The sequence below is a fragment of the Canis lupus genome, chromosome 13 (genome assembly GCF_048164855.1).
Source record: "Canis lupus baileyi chromosome 13, mCanLup2.hap1, whole genome shotgun sequence".
Lineage (NCBI taxonomy): Eukaryota > Metazoa > Chordata > Mammalia > Carnivora > Canidae > Canis > Canis lupus.
Window position 1 is genome coordinate 15,140,691 of NC_132850.1, and position 17,405 is coordinate 15,158,095.

A 17,405-nucleotide genomic window follows, 5' to 3' on the forward strand; every position below is an offset into this window, starting at 1 on the left:
ATGGGGTCACTCTAGGGGCTGTCCTGTGGCTTGGATGCCCCCGTGCTGACACTGACATACTTGCTGTTGACAGTCTTCCCTTTGCAGCAACTGTTACCACCCTCACATCCCATCTACCGGGAGCAGGATGGGTGGGAAAAACAGGTCTGCAGATCTAAGCCTTTGGCCCAAAGTCTCCCAGTCTCTGGGGATTGGGAACCAGGGTATGAGTTTTATCTCGACTTCAGCCCCAACCGTCAGTCCTTCGGGTTGGCAGGCTGAGAGGTGATTTCTGGGGGCTTTCTGGACTCAGTGCCCCCCCCCATGCTGCTCTGGGTGCAGCTCCTGCCAGTTCTCAGGCTTCTCCACCCTCTACCAGGCTGCCTCCCCGCCCTGGTCCACCTGGTGAGGGCCCCAGCCCTCTTCACAGCCCCACCTGGGCGCCACAGTGCCTACTCTGGTTTTGTTAGTGTCTTTATGGGCTTACTAAGCAACAGCTGCTTGTGGAGAAATGTCCAGGCGTTATTTACTTTTCACAGAAGTCATGTGAGCTAAGGTACTATTATGTTACCCCAGAAGAAGTGAGCAGAGAGAGCAGAGAAAAACCTAGATGTCCAGGTAGGAAGACAGAACTGGGATTCTTCCCGGAGAGACTTGGGGCCCAGAGCTGTGCTGCCTGGGTTCAAATCCCAGCTCTGAGCCCTGGGCAAGTTACTCAATCTTTGAGAGCAACGGTTTCTTCAACCAAAACTTGGGGGTGCTAGTGTTTTCCTCATGGTGCTGCTGTGAAATGATGGATTAATAAGCGCAAAGTTGCGGGCAGGTCCAGGCACACAGAGCAAGTGCATGAGGCCGGCTGCAACTGTTCTGGTCGTTACAATGCTGTCTCTGGAGGCACAGTTCCTCAGCTGTGGTGCCCGTGATGGAGACAAGTTTTCCCCCTCTCCTTGGCTTCTGTGGGTGGAGATGGATCTGGGCTTTCCAGATGGGCCCGGCCTCTGGCCCCTTGTGGGGTTCTCCTGCCAACAAGTTGCTCTGCCCCTCTGGGCTGGGGTCCCCGTCCCCAAAGGGCAGCCGTAGTACCAGAGGCAGAGTCTGAGTTTGGGCAACAGGGGTCCTGGGTTCTAGTCCCGCCACTCTTCACTTGGTGACCTTGGAAAGTTCCTTGCCCTTTCTGAGGCCCAGGCCACACGCCTGGCTCTTCTAGGCAGCGGTGGGCATGGCAGACACACTGAGCGGGGCGCTGGGGCCTGGAACCGTGGCGGCCAGTCTGCTGGCTCTAGGGCTCAGGCGTGGACCGGGCCTCGGGAGAAAGCTGGCCCCAGCAGCCGACATGTCCCAGACCTCAGGCCTCCTGTGCGACCCCTGTCTGGAGGCCTGGGCAGGGAGGCCAAGTCTTCCTCCCTCCAGATGTCCACCTGCCTGAGCTCCTGGGGGCCCCTGTCCCTCCGGGCTGAGTGCCTCTCACCAGACCCTGCTCCCGAACAGCAGTGCCCTGGGCCCGTGCCAGCTGCTCCAGCTGCTTAGGTCTGGAGGGAGCGAGGAGCCGGGTCCCCCCACGGCTGGCACTCTTGTTGCCATGGTAGCAGTTGCCTTGGAAGCCACTTCCCCGAGTTCAGCTTCTGAACAGTCTGGGAAGGCTGCCCGTCCCCCAGGGGACCGGTGCATTAATCACGCTCTTTTCCAGGGTCCTCACCCCTCGAGGAATATAAACGGAACTAAGCCACGCCGAGGCCCCCGACTCTTCCTCCCCGCCCCACGCCAGCCCGGGACCCAGCGCCTCTGGGAAGGGGAGAGCCTAGGCAGGCAATCCAGCTGCGGCCTCGACGGGGAAACAAAGAGAGATTTTTGTGACGGGTCTCGGCTGTGACCCATGGCCTGCCCACGCCCTGGGGTCCAGAGGCCCGGGGGGCCCAGGCTTCCGCGAGCAGGGCTCCGGGGCTTACGGGGAACAGGTGGGGCTTCCATCTCCGTTACCTGGTACAGGAAGCACATCAGCCAAGGGCAAGCTTCTATTTTCTTTCTCGCAGAGGAACAGCCTGTGTTGAGGAAAGGGTCAGCAAGCCTCCCCCTCTACATCAACCGCCCGAGAGCAGGCCTCACAAAGATTTCCAGGAGCCTTTGGTGACACTCCCCCGTCCCGAGGGAAAAGATGAAGGCCTTGACTGAACACAAGGTCTCCCTCCGATGGCGGGTTGCCAGTTCCTCCACCTCAGATAAGGCAGGTTAGACATTCACGGACCCAGAAAGGCCAGAGCGCTGCCCTGCCGACGGGAACCCGGGCACTGAGGTTCTGTCAAGGGCTCTGGGGCGATGCTCCCAGTCCCTGGTGTTTCCCCATCTGTCCTATAACGGCTCTTGGACAGGCGTGCAGTTCTGCGGTCTTGCAGCTGATACCGGCTTACAGTGTCTCTCCTCCGGATTTCCTCCTCCGACTGTGGGCCCTGAGGGATTTACGATGTCAGAAAGAAAAAAGAAAAAATTAATAACCCTCTAATTTAGAATTTGGTCTCCTTTTTAGAGGTTAGAGTGTTCTTCTGGAATCTGAAAACTCACCGTGCACAGGCGTCCCTGACTCCAGCCTCTGCCTTCTCCACGCCCCTTCAGCAGCCGGGCAAAATGAGGTCCAGGAGGTGAGTGGCTGCCCAAGTCGCGCAGTGTGAGGTGCCCCGTCCTGCTGACCGCGGGAGCCGCCCTCGCCTTACTGCCCAGCCAGTGATGCAGACACCTCATGGGAGTGAGGGCATTGACATTCCCAAAGCTCAACATCTCAGGAACACATTTTCATAGACAATTATTTTGACAGCTCCTTCTAAAACTAGTCAGTGGGGGATCAATTATGTGTGACAGAGACATGGGTTGTCATTTGATGCCTAATTAGAGGAATAATCAGACCTCATCCTGGAGAGAGGCGCAGGGGACGTCGGCAGCAGCCGCTGTAGCTGGGGAATGCCCACCTCTGGGGCTTCGTCTTCCAGGGGCAGGGGCGGCGGGGGCCCGGGGTTGGGGGGACACAGCCTGGGGTCCCGCTGGGGCTCTGCAGACACTCAGCAGAGGGCAGCAGCAGAGAAGCAGAGGAGCGAGGGGCAGGGGGCGACTCGCTGGCAGGCAGAGGGCCTGGCCCTGTCAGGTGACAGACATCCAAATATCATAGGGGAGACAGAGGCACCCAAACAGAGGCCAGTTGGGTGGTGATGGGACCCTGGGAATAGTGCCAGCGGGAATCCCCAGGGCGGGATTCTGGAACCAGAATGGATCTGGGCCTCCCTGATCCGCAGAGGGCCGGAGAACGCAGCTGGCTGCAAGGACTGAGTCTGGGGGTGGCATAGGGCTGGGCTACCGCTGCCCAGCCTGGAATTGGTGGGTCCCACCAGTAGGATGGGAGTGCCAGCCAGGTCCTAGTCCTGACACTGGCCACTGACACCCAGTCCCTGCCAATCCTTCTCCCTGTTGTTTTCCTGCAACCTCATGCCCCCACTCCCTGCTCTTCCTTCTCAGCCCCCTGCCAGGGATCCCGGGAGGGCTCCCCTCTCAGCCTACGGCAACAAACGGGTGGATCCGGAGCCTGCCTGAGGAAAAGGAGGTCAGCCTCAAACCAGGACCCCCCAGAGGCTAGTGAGGGGGCAAGGGGAAAGCCCGAGCTCACAGGAACATCTCTTTCTGTCCTCCTGTCCCTGTCGCTGTTCCATCTCTTGGCCTCCCCCAGGTCCTCTCCCATGCCTGCCTCTGAGTCCCTGAGCAGATGCCCCATGTGCCAAATGACAGAAGACAGCAGAGTGGGCCCTGAGCACTGGCAGGGAGTCTCCTCACATCCCTGGCTGCTACACCCCGCAGGAAGCCCCTGGGCCATCCTGCCGCCTCAGCCCTGCAGTGGACCCTAGGCTGAGTGCCCCAGCGGGCCCCTGGCGCAGCAGCAGCTCACGTTGCAACCTCATGAATAACTCAGGACCTCCGCGCTGCCTGCGCCGCCCAGGAACCCGTGCCCCCTGGGCCAACCTCCTCCACTGCTTTAAACTTTAATACGCCAAGGCCCGGTGGCAGCCGAGCAGGCTCCAGGCAGCCAGGGCAGGATGTCCTGGGCAGGGGGGCTCAGGCTAAGCTCTCCTGAGAGGAAGCTAAGCGGGGCCGACCCCGTGGGGCAGGCCCGGCTCTCCAGAATTCGGACAGCCAAGGCAGGATGTGATCAGACCAGAGTCCCAGGAGTGGCCCCCAGATTCAGGGGCCTTCAAAGGAGGAAGAGCAGGCTGCGGTGACCTGGCACGGATCCCAGGTCTAGGTGCCGCTGGGGCCTTCAGGAGCATGGTGGGATAGGGTTACCAGCCCCAGACCTTCCTGGCCAGAAATTCCCACTCTGAAGGCAGAGCTCCAAAAAAGACACATCCAGGAGGACTGGGACCTCCAGGGCTTTCCTAGGGACAGGCCCCACTGGCTGCAGACAGTACCCTGGGCAGGCCTACATGGACATTCCCATCAGCAGCCGAGACTTCCGCTGCCTGCAGCTGGCCTGTGTGGCCCTCGGCCTGGTGGCCGGCAGCATCATCATCGGTGTGTCTGTGTCCAAAGCTGCAGCTGCCGCGGGTGGCATCTTTATTGGCGCGGCCGGTCTGGGTGAGCAGGGGCCGGGCTCGGAGAGGGAGCAGGGGCATGGTCAGGTGAATGGGAAATGGAGGGAAGGTGGAGGTGTGAGCAAGGCAGCTGGGTGCGGGTGCCGGGTGCAGGGAGGCAGAGCAGGGGTGTGGGGGGGTTCCTTCTGCCGGGGGTAAGGAGACTGTGGAGAAGGCAGCTGGTTGCCACGCTCCTCTCTGGCTGCTCAGCCTCTTGGCCTTTAGTCCCAAGCCCTGGGCTCTTGGGTTTTTGGTGGAATCCATCAGCCTGTAGGGTGTGGGTTGACAGGGGGCAGGTAAAAAGAGGACAGAGGTCCCAGTAGGACACTCTGAGCCAAATAGGACCCAGCTCAAACTGTTTCCTGTTTTCCTGGTGTATCTTGGCAGGGCATCTGTCTGTCCAGGCATCTGTCCATCTGTCTATCTGGGCCAGTCCCACTGATATCCCCACAATGATGCTGAGTACCATCCCTCTCCCCACTCCACTACCCTGGGGCAAAAGCAGAGCCAGAAGCACCAGCCTGATGGGTTCTTGGCATCCGTACCTACAAACTCGTGCCAAGGGCCACAGACACTTGGTCTGGGGATGGAAGGGGGCAGGGGGGGCAGGGCATGGTCCACTCTTCTGCTAACCCCTCCCCAGGACCAGGTGGAAAGGAGCCTGCTCGGAGCTCCCAGTGCTGCCCTGGGGGAGGGTGGGCAGAGGAGAGTTGGTGGTGGTGGTGTCAGCAGGGCCCATCTCCAGCCGGCTGAGAAGGAAGGAAACCAACCGTGCTAATCACCTGGACAGGCTGGAGCCAGAAGCCTGGGCCTTCACAGCCTTGGAGCCCCTTCCCTATAGAGGCACTACTCCCTGTCCCCTCTCAGGGCCTGGTGTTGGGGAGCCACCAACATGACTGTGGGTGCGTAAGCGTGAGGCTGGGAGTGTTGCGGAGCCCCACTCACAGCCTCACGCTTACGCATCCACAGTCCCAACCTGCACACTCACACTCCTCCCGTGCGCATCTATATCGCCCTCAAAAACCACCCCCAGGCTCACAGCCTATGCACAGCTTCGTGCAGCCTGCACCCACCAGGCCCCCTCCCCTCTCTCAGAACCCCTCTGCCTCTCTATTTCCAGGGCTCCTCATCTTGGCCTACCCCTTCCTAAAGGCTCGGTTCAACCTGGACCACATCCTGCCCACCATAGGTGAGTCTTCTCCCCAGCCCCCAGCAGAGCCCTCTTCCCAGGTCTGCCATGTGTACATCTGAGGCACACTGCGTGGTGAAGCTGAGCCCATGCGTGTGACTGTGCACGGGTGGGTGTGTTGGAGTTGCTGTGTGGTGTGTGTGTGGTGTGCTGGCATTGCCATGACTACAGAGCAGCCGACTCCAGCCTGTTGCTGCAAATGTGCCTCAACCAGCCCAGAGCATCAGAACTCCCATCTTTCCCTGAGGGAGTTTCCAACTCCCCCAAAGCCTCCAAGATCTCCAGATAAATGCATTTCATTCCTTGAGCCCCCATAAACACCCTCTACCACCCCTAAGACCTCAGGACCCTTGTAGAGCTCCTTAATTCATCTCAGCTCCCCACATTCCTGCTGCCACCTCCATCAATCCAGGCAGGGGGCTTCACATATCCCTAGTTTTCCCATGTCGCCCACCTCCTTAAAAGGTTTGCCATCTGGGCAGCCTGAGTGGCTCAGCAGTTTAGTGCTGTCTTCAGTCCAGGGTGTGATCCTGGAGACCCGGGATCAAGTCCCACGATGGGCTCCCTGCACGGAGCCTGCTTCTCCCTCTTCCTGTGTCTCTGCCTCTCTCTCTCTCTGTGTGTCTCTCATGAATAAATAAATAAAATCTTAAAAAAAAAGTCTGCCATCTTCCCCTTCAAGGGCCTGTTTCTTCCATCTCGGCTCCCAAATCATCCCAGATCATGTGGGAGACCTAAAGGAATGTGGTGGAGCTGAGACAGCAGCAGGGATGGAGATGAGCCAGCAGGGAGGACTTCCCTGCCTGAAGCAGGACTTGATCTGAGAATGGCTTAGTAACCCGGGGGTCTGGGGGGGTTGTTCTTATCCTGCAGGGAGCCTGAGAATCCACCCCCACCCAGGGCCAGACCATGCGGAGGGAAGATCCAGTGTCAATGGCAATAAAGAGGGTAAGTGTTAAAAACTCCAGAGTCCCTCTTCCATCTTCGCCCTCTGGCTGAGCAGCTTGTGCGACCCAGGGAGAAGCCTTGACACTGCCGGACACTGCCGTCTGCGGGAGCCAGCAGATTTGGGCAGTGCTCCCATGCGTTTGGTCAAAACCCTTCTTGCTCCCAGCTGAGCTGGGCTCCTCCTGTTTGACCTCAGGACTTCTCCTTCGTGCCCAGCATGGACACTGGGACTGCCCCTGGGTCCCACATTCCGGGCTCTGCTCTGACTCTCTTCTCCCATGATGGAATTCCAGCTCAGAGCTGGTATCTGAGACAGAACATCTTCCCCTCCCATCTCTCACACTGGAAAATTCTAGGGCAGGAGTTTCTCAAAGACGGCCTGGGCCCACCACGCCTGCCACCAGGGGTTTAGGGGACTGAACCCCCACCAAAGGTCCCATTCCGGACCCTGCTCCCAAACACCATATATTTAAGTCTGTTCCTTTCTCAAAACAGCCATATGAGGGAGGTACTGTAATGAGGCCCACTGTATATGGGAGGCAACTGAGGCACAGGGAGATGGAGTAAGGCAACCAGGAAGCGGTAGGGCCAGAACTGGAGCCTGGAGTCCTCTCTCTAACCGCCCCCACCATGACCCCGTCCTCCTGAAGGGCCATCTGACCATCTAGGCCCCTTTAAATTCAGCTGAAACTGGCCCCTTGGCCCCCTCTCTCTCCCCCGCGGTCCCTCTGGGGTCTCTGCCCCGGAACCCGTCTGCTCAGGCAGCCCTGTCCTGGTCTCTCCCCCAGGAGCCCGCAGCAGCCTGTCCACGGTGAGCAGAACACTGGAGAAGCTGAAGCCGGGGGGCCGGGGGGCCGGGGAGGGCTGAGGCCGGGGCCAAGGAGCTGCACCCTCCTCCCCACCGCCCTGCTCCCACAGCCCTCCTGGGTCCAGACCAGAGGCGAGCCGGCCCCCGAGGTACCAGCCCTGCAGTCACCTGAGCAAAGCTCTTGCAGATGGATTCCCCGGGCAGCGCAGGGCAGGGCCTGAAGCCAGGTGCCGCTGGGGGCCCACGGGTGACCCTTGGGTCAAGCTTTTGACCCGGGTTTTCCCTCTGGACTGCAGCTCAGCGTCCTTCCCTTTCTGATCCACTGACTGGTTGCTCTGGAATTTGGGGCCAGAGAGACCTCAGTCTCTTGTTCCAGGCGGGCCACAGAAGCGAACCACAGGCCCACAGGAACCACAGAGGGGATGCCCCTCAGCCCTGAGGGCCTGGCCCTGGGCCTCTAGAGCTCAGTGGCTACACAGAGGGGCTGGACCAGAGTCTTTCAGGTTCTCAGAAACTCTGGGCAACTCCTCAGGAACGGGCTCTTGGCAGCAATGAACCAGACAGCAGCCGGTCTGGGACAAACAAAATGGTCACTGCCATGACACGGAGGCCAGGTGAGGCGCCGCCCTGGAGGCTTCCAGGAGGAGGTGGCTCTGGAGCTGAGTCCTGTCTTGAGACTTTTGTATGTGATTCCACCATTCAAGGCTTTTTGTGACCTGACTCCAGACAAGATCTCTGGCCTCGCCGCTTGTGCCCAGCCTCTCACTGCTCCTGGACAATTTCTGACATTCCAGCCTCCAAGCCCTGGATTGTGTCATCCTAGAGGCCTCCTAGTCCTATCTGCCTATCAAAAGCCCCCACCTTGAAAGGCCCAGTTCCAAGGATCTCCGTAACACAACACCCTCCTTGTCCTCTCCCTGTGCCTCTGCCTCCCTCTCTCCACAGTGTCTAGCAGGCTGAGGGCTTCTTTCTCACAAAACGTTTATTAATCCTACTGAAACCTACCATATGTTGCCCTTTTCTGATCACCATCAGGGCATACAGTAGGTGCTCAATAAATGTTAGTGGCTTAAATTTAATGGAAAACCAATTCCCCAGTCTTTCCCTGGAGGGCCACGTCAGAGCCCCCATGTACCCACAGGGTTAGAGGCAAGGAGGCCCTGGCCCAGGCATGTGTGCTGTGAAGCAAACATTGCTACACCCTCCACGCCTCTCCTTACTCACCTACGTCCTCAAGGTGGAGCAGGTGTTTGACTGCCACAGAGTCACCATGTGGCCTCTGTCCTGGTTTGTGAGAAGAGGACAAGCTAGGAAGAGTCTCATTGCTCAGAGATCAGTGAAGATGACACCTCCTCTGGGAAGCCTCCCCTGACTTCACTGTGCTCCCACAGCCCCAGGGCTTCCCTCCGTCACAGCCCACATCACTCTGAGTGGTCCTTGTCTACTCCTTCCTCTCGAGAGCAGGGGCCAGAGGACCAGGCACACAGGTACCCAGTGGATGTCGCAACACCAAACCCGAGGGAGAGACCACCTCAGTGTACAGATGGTAAAGCTGAGACCCTCCAGAGAAAGGGACTCATGGAGTCCTGTGGGGAGATCTGACCTGCTAGTTTGGGGAGTTAAGGAAGGCTTCCTGAGGGAAGTGACGTCCCGGCTGCACCCTGAAGGTTGAGCTGGAGTTAGCCCCGTGAAGGGAATCACCTGCGGTTCAGAGGACACTCTGAAGTGGAGGGTGCTTGGTGCAGGCAGCCCCGTGGAAGTCACAGCCCTGTTGACCCATCTGGAGGACTGACCAGGCTGGGGCTGGAGTCTGGGGATGACTCACATCCTGCCTCTGCTTCCCCCACAATCTGGGAGCAGGGGGTGCTGGGCAAGAGGCTGTAGGGCCTTGCACCTCAGTTTCCTCATCTGCAGACAGAGGACGAGTGGCGCCCTAGCGCCCTGCTTTCCAGGGCCACTGTCAGGAGGAAGGTTCCTAGCACACGGTTCCGGTCAGGAAGGGTTTAGGAATGGAGGAGCAGATGAATGAAGGCAGAAGCTGGAGGAGATGCTCTTGCAGCTGAACCCCTCCAGGTTCTGGAAATCAGCACCTCGGTCTCCCACCCAGTGCTCCCTCCCCACCCCTCACCCCCAACGGGCCCTTAGAGATCCCCCAGGGAGCCAGTATGGCCTCCTCCTGTAAGGGGCTGGTGGCCACACCCCGTTGTGGGGTGCGGGGTTGTGGGCGGGAACTGGGGAAGGGGGGCTGAGAGCAAGCCCCCTCCCCAGGAAGCCTCCCGCGCAGCTGCACCCGCCCGCTCCGGGAAGGTGGGGGACTAGCTGGGGCCGAGGACCCGCCGCTGCGCCCCTGGCTCCCGCGGGGGTGGCAGGGTCTGCATCCCGGGCCCCCAGGGTCCGGGCGGGAGGCCGCGGGGTGCCGGGAGCTCAGTGCGGGGCGCCTGAAGCCGCCAACCCGGAGGAGGGAAGGGGAGAGAGGCGGCGCGGGAGCCCGAGAGCCCGGGAGCCGAGGGGCCCAGCGGCCGCCGCGACGCTGCCGAGGGGCGCCCGGACCCGCCGCCCGCGCCTCCCCGCCCCGCCCCGCCCGGGGCCTCCGGGGCCTGCGCTCCCCACCCCCGGGCCCCGGGCCCCACAGCCCCCCGCTCCCGCGAGCCCCTGCCCTCCTGCTGGCCCGGGCTGCTCCGAGCCCCTCCGACCGGCTCAGGCAAGTGAAAGCCCCAGGAGGCGGGGAGGCTGGAGGGGAAGGGGGGGCCGGGAGCGAGGCTGGGGAGGGAGGACTCCCTGCAGCCGCCGAAGCCCCGGGGGGAGTGGGGCCCGGACAGGACGTGGAGACCTGTAGCCTGGGCCAGACTTCTCAGAAAAGAGGCGAGAAAGACGCAGCAGGAGAAGGGGACAGACGGCCTGGAGTGGCTGCCTGGGGCCCCTGTGCTGGACCCTCCCCCTCCCTGCTCTCTAACCCCCCCCCAGAATCTGCCCAGGACCCTCCGCCAGTCCCCGCCCAGCTGAGGGCCAGCCCCTGCCCAGGCCCGGGTCATCTGGGAATCAGAGAGAGACGGGCGCACGGTCACTTCAAAACCAGGACACAGGTGAAGCCAGGAAGGCAGGAGACCCCCGTGACCAACTCCTCTCTTCACTGTTTGTTTCCCCAACATTCCTTGGGCACCTGGGGACAGTCGGGCACTCGGCTGCAAGGTGGATATAATGCGCGCCCTCCAGGAAGAAGGTTGGAGGATGCAGACCTGGACACCCGACTTGACTCAACCTGCTGATCTGGGGGGTCAGGGAAGGCTTTCAGAAGGAGGTGAGCTCCCGGCTGCACCCCGAAGGTTGAGCTGGAGTTAGCCGGGTGAAGGGAAAGTCAGCCACGTTTCAGGTGGAATTGTGGGGGGCATCATGTTCACCTGACCACACCTGGTGAGTTCAGCTCCGCTTGAGCAAAATCAAGGGGGGCACGGAAGAAGCCAGCCAGGAGGGCAGCAGTGGGGCACCCAGGAGGGATGCAGCTGTGAGGGAGAGATCGGGAGGGGTGGGCGGGATAGCCATGGGGTTGAACAGGAAGGGATGGATTGTAGAGATCCTCAGATGGAAGAATCTGCAGGGACTGGTGATGGATTGGCTTGGAAAGGTGTGGAGGAAGGCCAGAGCGAGAAGGGAGAGCGAGGGTGAACCCCGGGTTTCTGGTTGGGAGTCTGGGCTTTGGGGGAGAAGGTGAAGTTTCAGGAGCCTGTTTCCAAGTGGGAGAGAATACTTCCAGAAGGGAGGCTTGAGTTGGGCCAAAGCTGTGGTAGCTAAGGACTGAACTGCAGGGAGGCAGCTAGTGGCCCCGGAGGGAGCCGTGCGATGGGACAGAAAACAGACTGGAGTAGAATGAGTCTTCCCGAGGTAAAGTGTAGACAGGCAGGGAGTGTAGACCGTGCTTGGAAGGAGGGGAGAGGGTGTTAAGTGGAGGCAGATGTGGGGTAGAAGGAGGGTCTGGTTGTGTTCTAGGATGGCAGAGGCATGAGTGCTTCCAGGAGGAGGTGCAGGCACAGTGAGGGGGCCCCCAATGAGCACTGCCCAGGCAGGGGGCGGGTTCCCCGGAGCCTTCAAGGCCTGAGTGATCCAGAGACGTGCCAGCTGGTGATCTGCTTTTCACCTGTGAGGCTTAGCAGTTTGGGCATAGACTTGGAGGAAGCAGCCCCACTGAGGTAGAGTGGCCTTTGCGGGGGGGCTTTGGCAGAAGGATGAAGGAGAAAGTGAAGCTGCAGGACGAGGTAAATTGCAAGGGAGTCACTGAGGTGAGGTGGCACAGCAGGAGGCTCCGAGGAACTGCTGAGAGCTCCGGGGCTGCCCCTGGCCGGCTAGAGGCCCTGCAGGGTCCCAGCTGAGAGCGCGGCCTAGCCGTGCATCCCGGATCTGCCATGTAGTGTCACCGTGTCTGTGACCCTGGGCACGTCATGTGACCTCTCGGACCTGTGTCCCCATCTGGAAACAGAGATGGCAATAGCCTGTGCCTATTGAGTCGTCACGAGGCTGACCTGAGATGACACGTAACTCAGATCGAGGGCTCAGAAGGGTGTTCCGCACAGAGGAGGTGCCGTAGCAATGAGCTTACGGTCAAGGGTAGGATGGCAGGCTTCTGGGAGGTGGAAGGGCTCATGGTGCTTACAGGGGCGACCAGGCCCTGGGGAGGGGGGCTGGTGAGGGAGAGGCTCCCTGAGCTAGAATGGAGGAGTTGGGCGCTGGAGCTGAGGAGCCAGCTGACCAGGAGGGCTCAGGATGGGGTGGCTGTGGCAAGGATGCTGAAGTCTCGGGGTGGGGGGGAATTGGGCAGGAAGGCCACCTCCACACTGGGCAGCCCCCCGTCCTTCCCTCCGCTCCTCCCACTCGCTCCAGGCAGCTGGCAGAGGGGAGGCAAGGCCCAGACTGAGGCTGGGAGCCAAGTCTGGCCACAGACCCGGCCCCTGCTGGGGGCTGTGGCCCAAGGAGTGTGGTGGGCAAGTCTGAGCCCCGGAGCAGCCAGGAGCACCTCGCCCGGCTCAGTGCGGACTTGGTATGCGGACCCTAGAGCCCATGTTCCCCGGGGCCCCCAGCAGTGCGGGAAGCTGGGGTCCACTGGGCTGGCAGAGACCATCAGCCCAGACGCCCACTTTCCCGTAGTGAACCTGAGCCCAGAGCGGGGGAGCATCAAGTACCCTGAGCCTTTGCAGGCACAGGGACCCGCTGTGGAGGGGAGGGCACCAGCAGCACAGCTAGAATGGAACTCCCATCACCCCTCCCCGAGGCCCCAGCTCTCCTTATCACCAAATCACACACATGCACGCGTACACACACACACACTCCCAGGCAGAGAGAATTCTCCAGAGCACCTCTACTGGGGAGAAACTCATTTCCACTGGATAGACAGGCAACTGAGAGAGTGTCTGTGTGTTGGCCTGTGTGTGCAGCTCTCAGAGTGTACTATGGCTGCGTTTGTGTTTCTGGGTATGTCTGGTTACTGAGTGTGCATGTGTGTGCACGTGCACATGCACTCAGGGATTGGGAGAATGGGGCCCAGAAGCCAGACACAGGAGCTGGGAGGCCACACCTTCAGACTTCATCCTCGAGCCTTAGTTGCAGCTTGGGGAATCTGTGAGGGGACAGGGGTTGACTGGGGTGGGGGTGGGAGCAGCTCTTTGGGCTCCGGGGAGGCACAATTCAGTTGGCAGGAGCTGAGAGCTTTCAGGGTAGTGAGTAAGCCGGCACTGACTAACGGTGGTGTGGGAGGTTCCCTGAGGATAGGAGAGGGTGGGGATAGAGACCATGCAAGAAGTGTTAGTTGGTCCAGATTTTCAGGGACTGAGGGGGAAGAGAAGGGCTAGGAGTGGTGTGGGGGTTTTCCTAGTGAGGAGTAAAGAACCAGGCTGAGCAAACCCGGGACTTGATCCCACCCGGAGGACGGGCACTCGTGGCTAGTGCCTGGACTCAAGCCCCAACCCCTCTGCCCAGAGGCTCTTGAGCCCTTAGAGCAGGATCCTGGGCTTGGGAGGCCTGGCAGCTGCCACTGGTCAAGCAGCTGCTCTTGTAGAACCGGACATCCCAGATCCATGGACTGGGCCAGGGTAGGGGGTGACCAGCTGATCTGATGGGGCTTCAGGCAGGGACCCATTTCCAGGACCTCTTGCCTCCACCTACTGAGGTCCACCCTCCGTGGGCCCCAAGCATCTTGATGATTAGCTGGATAGTGATCAATTGCTTTATTTTTTAAAATAGTCAAACATCTCTATACCTTCTAGTAAGCAGAAACTCTGGTGTAGGGGAAACATGGGCCTTTCAGCCTGACACGTCTGGGTTTGAACCCGAGCTTTACTTGTTACAACTGAGTAAAGCAGAGAAAGTTCCTTCACCTCTGCAAGGCTTGGTTTCCTCCCAGTGACCTGGGTTCAGGACTGTAGCAGCTCGCAGGGGGGTAGTAAAGATTCACCGCATTAGCGTAGGCACAGTGTTTCGCACAGAGTCACTGGTCACTGGGAGAGCCCCTCCCGCATAATCAGAACTCCTGGGCAGCAGGTGGCTTCTCAGGGCAGTGACACAATCCCAGCCCAAAACAAAGAACAGCCCTATCCCAGATCAATGTATCATTTTTAAGAAACATAGAAAAGAAAAATACCAATTTTTAAGAAAAATATCGATATTTTAAAGAAAAATATCGATATTTTTGATATTTTGATGGTAATTTCTGACAGGTTCTCATTGTCACCTCCACAAAGCACAGGTAGTTGAGTGAGATAGCAGGTTGAGGAGTTCAGAGACAATAACCCGGTTAAACCTTTCCCTGCAGTTAGGCAGCTGAGGCATAGAGAGGAGCCCAGCCCTCCCAAGTTGCCCAACCAAACCAAAGTTGATAGTCTTGGTCATCTGAGGCCTCGCCTCTGGTGTCTGCCTCTGCTCCAAAGTGCTTCTGGCCTAGACTCCAAAACAAAGACCGCAAGGCCTCTCCTGCCAGAGGTAGGGCAGCAGGGAGGGTGACTGCTTGATCGGGGTCATGGGCAGTGGAATGACAATGGTCAGGGCTCTTCCTGGGTGGGAAAAGCATGGTTCTGGTCTGGCCTGGGCCATAGCCTCCCTCCCTGTACCTTCTCATTCTAAGCCTCAGTTTCTCCCATCCATTGATGAAGGCTTTGAACTAGGTGACTTCACCAGCTTAGCAGCCTGGGGTGCTCACTAAAGAGAAGGCCTGATCTAGTCCCAACAACTTATGATTCAGAGCAAGGACCGTCCCTCCTGCTCAGGCAGTGAGGTCGAGGGCTGGGCTTGGGATGAAATAGAGGGGCTTGAAGGATTCGGGAAACAAGAGCATCATCTCAAAGCCTCCTGCTTCTGAAACTAAATACTCCAGTTGTGATGCAGCTGGAAGTGCTGCAGGTACACAATTCATTGGCCAGAACCACTCACATGGCTCCACCTAATCACAAATTGTCCAGGAAGTACAATATTTTCTCTTTCTTTTTTTTTCTTTTTTAAAGATTTTATTTATTTATTTGACAGTGAGAGATAGCACAAGCAGGGGGAGTGGCAGCGGGAGACGGAGAAGCAGGCTCCCGGAGGAGCAGGGGGCCCGATTCGGGATCCGGGCTCAATCCCAAGACCCTGGGATCACTACAGGAGCTGAAGGCAGCTGCTCAACCAACTGAGCCACCCAGGCGCCCTCAGGAGGTACAATCTTAACATGTGTTCAGAAGGGGGAGAACGAAAGAGATCTAGTGAAGAGCACCAGGGACACCCCACAGCAGAGCCAGCCAGAGCACCCGCCTCAGAACAGTACCCAACATCACGACAGCCCCGGCTGCAGGGCCGCAGTCCCACAGAGGGAGAAGGAGGCACAAACTGAATTGCAGTAGCTGGGCAACCTCAACATCTCAACCCTTTGCCCGGGACATCCCAATCAGCCAGGGTGGAGACACCCACCAGCCCTTGGCCCTCTCTCTGCCTGGGGTGGGGCCTCTGGGAGTAGGTTCATCTTCCAGAGTCAGCTCTGCCTCTCAGGAGCCAATGGGGATCATTCACTGACAATTAGTACCCAGAAGCTCAGCCCCTCCTCCGTGCTGGGTGTTGCACTGAGTGTGTGAAGCCAAAAGGAGAAAAGTGAGTTTACCTTTCTGGAGACAGGCGCAGAACACGCCAGCCCCCTCCGCTGTTGTTGACATTTGAGCAGTGTAAGTGCCGATTATAAGAGCTTATCTACAGGCCGTGAGGAGAGGTCAAGCCCCATGCTCCAGTCACTCAACGAGCATTGAGGACGTGTGGCACTAGGCCAGCTGAGAGCCCAGCCACCAGGTTTCAGGGCCTGGCCGTACCACAGCCACTCAGAGTGAGTGAACTTAGCTCATCTTTTTGTGCTTCAATATCTTCATCTATTAAACGAGGATATAACAGTAATACCTAATCCCATGCAATAAAAACTAAAGCAGAGGTTACTGCAAACAGAGAGGCCAGGCAGAGAAAGGCTGCCCCGAGTGAGGAATGTGCTGGCCCTCCCTGGCCCTCGCCTTCGCTTTCACTTGCTCAGTCTTCAGATTCTCTCCTACCCCACTGTGTGCAGGCTTTGGACACCTGGGAAGGACCATTCAGGTGCCAACCCTGAGGCACTTCCACCTGAGGGAGAGATCAACCGTCCTGGTTCCATACTCTGAGCAGCGTGTCCAGATCTGAGCCCTTGCAGCCCCCTTCTCTGGCAACCACCACCGTGACAGCGTGGGTGACAGTTACTGTTCTAAGCACTTGATTCAGCTGAAAGCATCTGGCATCCTAGCCAGATGGCAAGGTCATTAGGTCCTGGTCCTGACTCTTGGAACGGGAAACTGCTAGACCTCTCTGGGCTTCGGTTTCCTCATCTGGACCAGATGGGGCTTGAGCAGATGATTTCTTTTTTTTTTTTTTCTTATATATTTTAAAATTGGAGTTCGATTTGCCAACATATAGTATAACACCCAGTGCTCATCTTGTCAAGTGCCCCCCTCGGTGCAGATGATTTCTAAGGCTGGGTGCCTGCCTCCACGTGGGGGATGGAGGAAGTTGTCTAAATTCCGGAGCTGACACCCGCCCTCTAATTAGGACGACGGATAATGGGTCTCATTTGATGAGCACTTTACAGCCATTCACTCAATTAATTTAATTAATGCAGGAAGGCTTCCTGGAGGAGAGGAGCTGGAGGGACAGCGCCGGCCGGGGCCTAGCGAGGATGGCAAGAGCGGCCTCCGCGGACTGCAGGGCCTGAGTGGGGGAGCCACGGCCGTCTTCCCACCCAGGCCGCGGGCAGAAGCCGGGGTCCCCTCCCGCCATGTGGGCCGGGCGGGCGGGCGGCGGGCCGCAGCCGGAGCCCCCCAGGCCCATGCGGCCCGCGGACGGGAGGCGCGCGGGGGCCGCGGCGGGGGCTGCCGTCGCCCGCGCTCTTCTGCGCCTGCGGCCTGTGCGTGCTGCTGGCCGGCCTGAACCGGACGCTCGCGGGCGCCCTGGCCTCCCCCCCGCCGCGGGGCAGCGCGCCGCTCGTCGTGGGGCCCGCGCTGCTGGCGCTGGCGCTCGGCTGCTTCGCCGCCTGCTGCGCGTGTAGCCGCCGGGGCCCCGCGCCCCCCGCGCGCTCGGCGGCGGCCCCGGGCGGGGGGGGGGGCCGCTGGCGCTGGAGAGCAGCGAGCGCACCGCGCAGGACCACGGCCGTGCAGCTCAGCCCCGCCGCCTCGGCCGCGTCCTCGCCCTCCAGCCCCGGGCCCGCGCCCCGCACGGCCCCGCGCCCGCAGCGCCGGCTCCAGCTCAAGCCCGGCCGGCAGCGCGTCGCCCCCTAGCGGACCCGGGGCCGGCCCGACGCCCCGCCCGGCAGGCCCGGAGCGCGCCCCCCTCCGTCGGTGCCGCTTGAGAAAAAAGGAGG

General features: G+C 59.8%; 2 protein-coding genes across 7 annotated transcripts; both read left to right on the forward strand.

Moving 5' to 3' along the window:
* The first annotated feature begins 605 nt into the window (after window positions 1-605).
* KNCN (kinocilin) lies at window positions 606-10,062 on the forward strand. Of its 6 annotated transcripts, none has more exons than XM_072772294.1 (9): window positions 606-2,204; window positions 2,501-2,612; window positions 3,478-3,562; window positions 3,686-4,587; window positions 5,704-5,772; window positions 6,646-6,720; window positions 7,509-7,531; window positions 7,639-8,142; window positions 8,233-10,062. In XM_072772294.1, the coding sequence occupies exons 4-8, from the start codon at window positions 4,437-4,439 to the stop codon at window positions 7,747-7,749; spliced, it is 429 nt and encodes a 142-aa protein (XP_072628395.1). In that variant the 5' UTR covers window positions 606-2,204; window positions 2,501-2,612; window positions 3,478-3,562; window positions 3,686-4,436; the 3' UTR covers window positions 7,750-8,142; window positions 8,233-10,062. The 6 variants fall into 6 exon arrangements, with proteins under 6 accessions (XP_072628395.1, XP_072628396.1, XP_072628394.1 ...); XM_072772293.1 differs by having other exon boundaries at window positions 607-1,934; window positions 2,010-2,204; window positions 8,061-10,062; XM_072772296.1 differs by having other exon boundaries at window positions 609-2,204; window positions 8,061-8,142.
* Window positions 8,700-17,322, forward strand: TMEM275 (transmembrane protein 275). The gene is made up of 3 exons (XM_072773866.1): window positions 8,700-8,815; window positions 10,161-10,528; window positions 16,895-17,322. Exons 1-3 carry the CDS (start codon window positions 8,700-8,702, stop codon window positions 17,320-17,322), a joined length of 912 nt encoding a protein of 303 aa, XP_072629967.1.
* The last annotated feature ends 83 nt before the right edge of the window (window positions 17,323-17,405 follow it).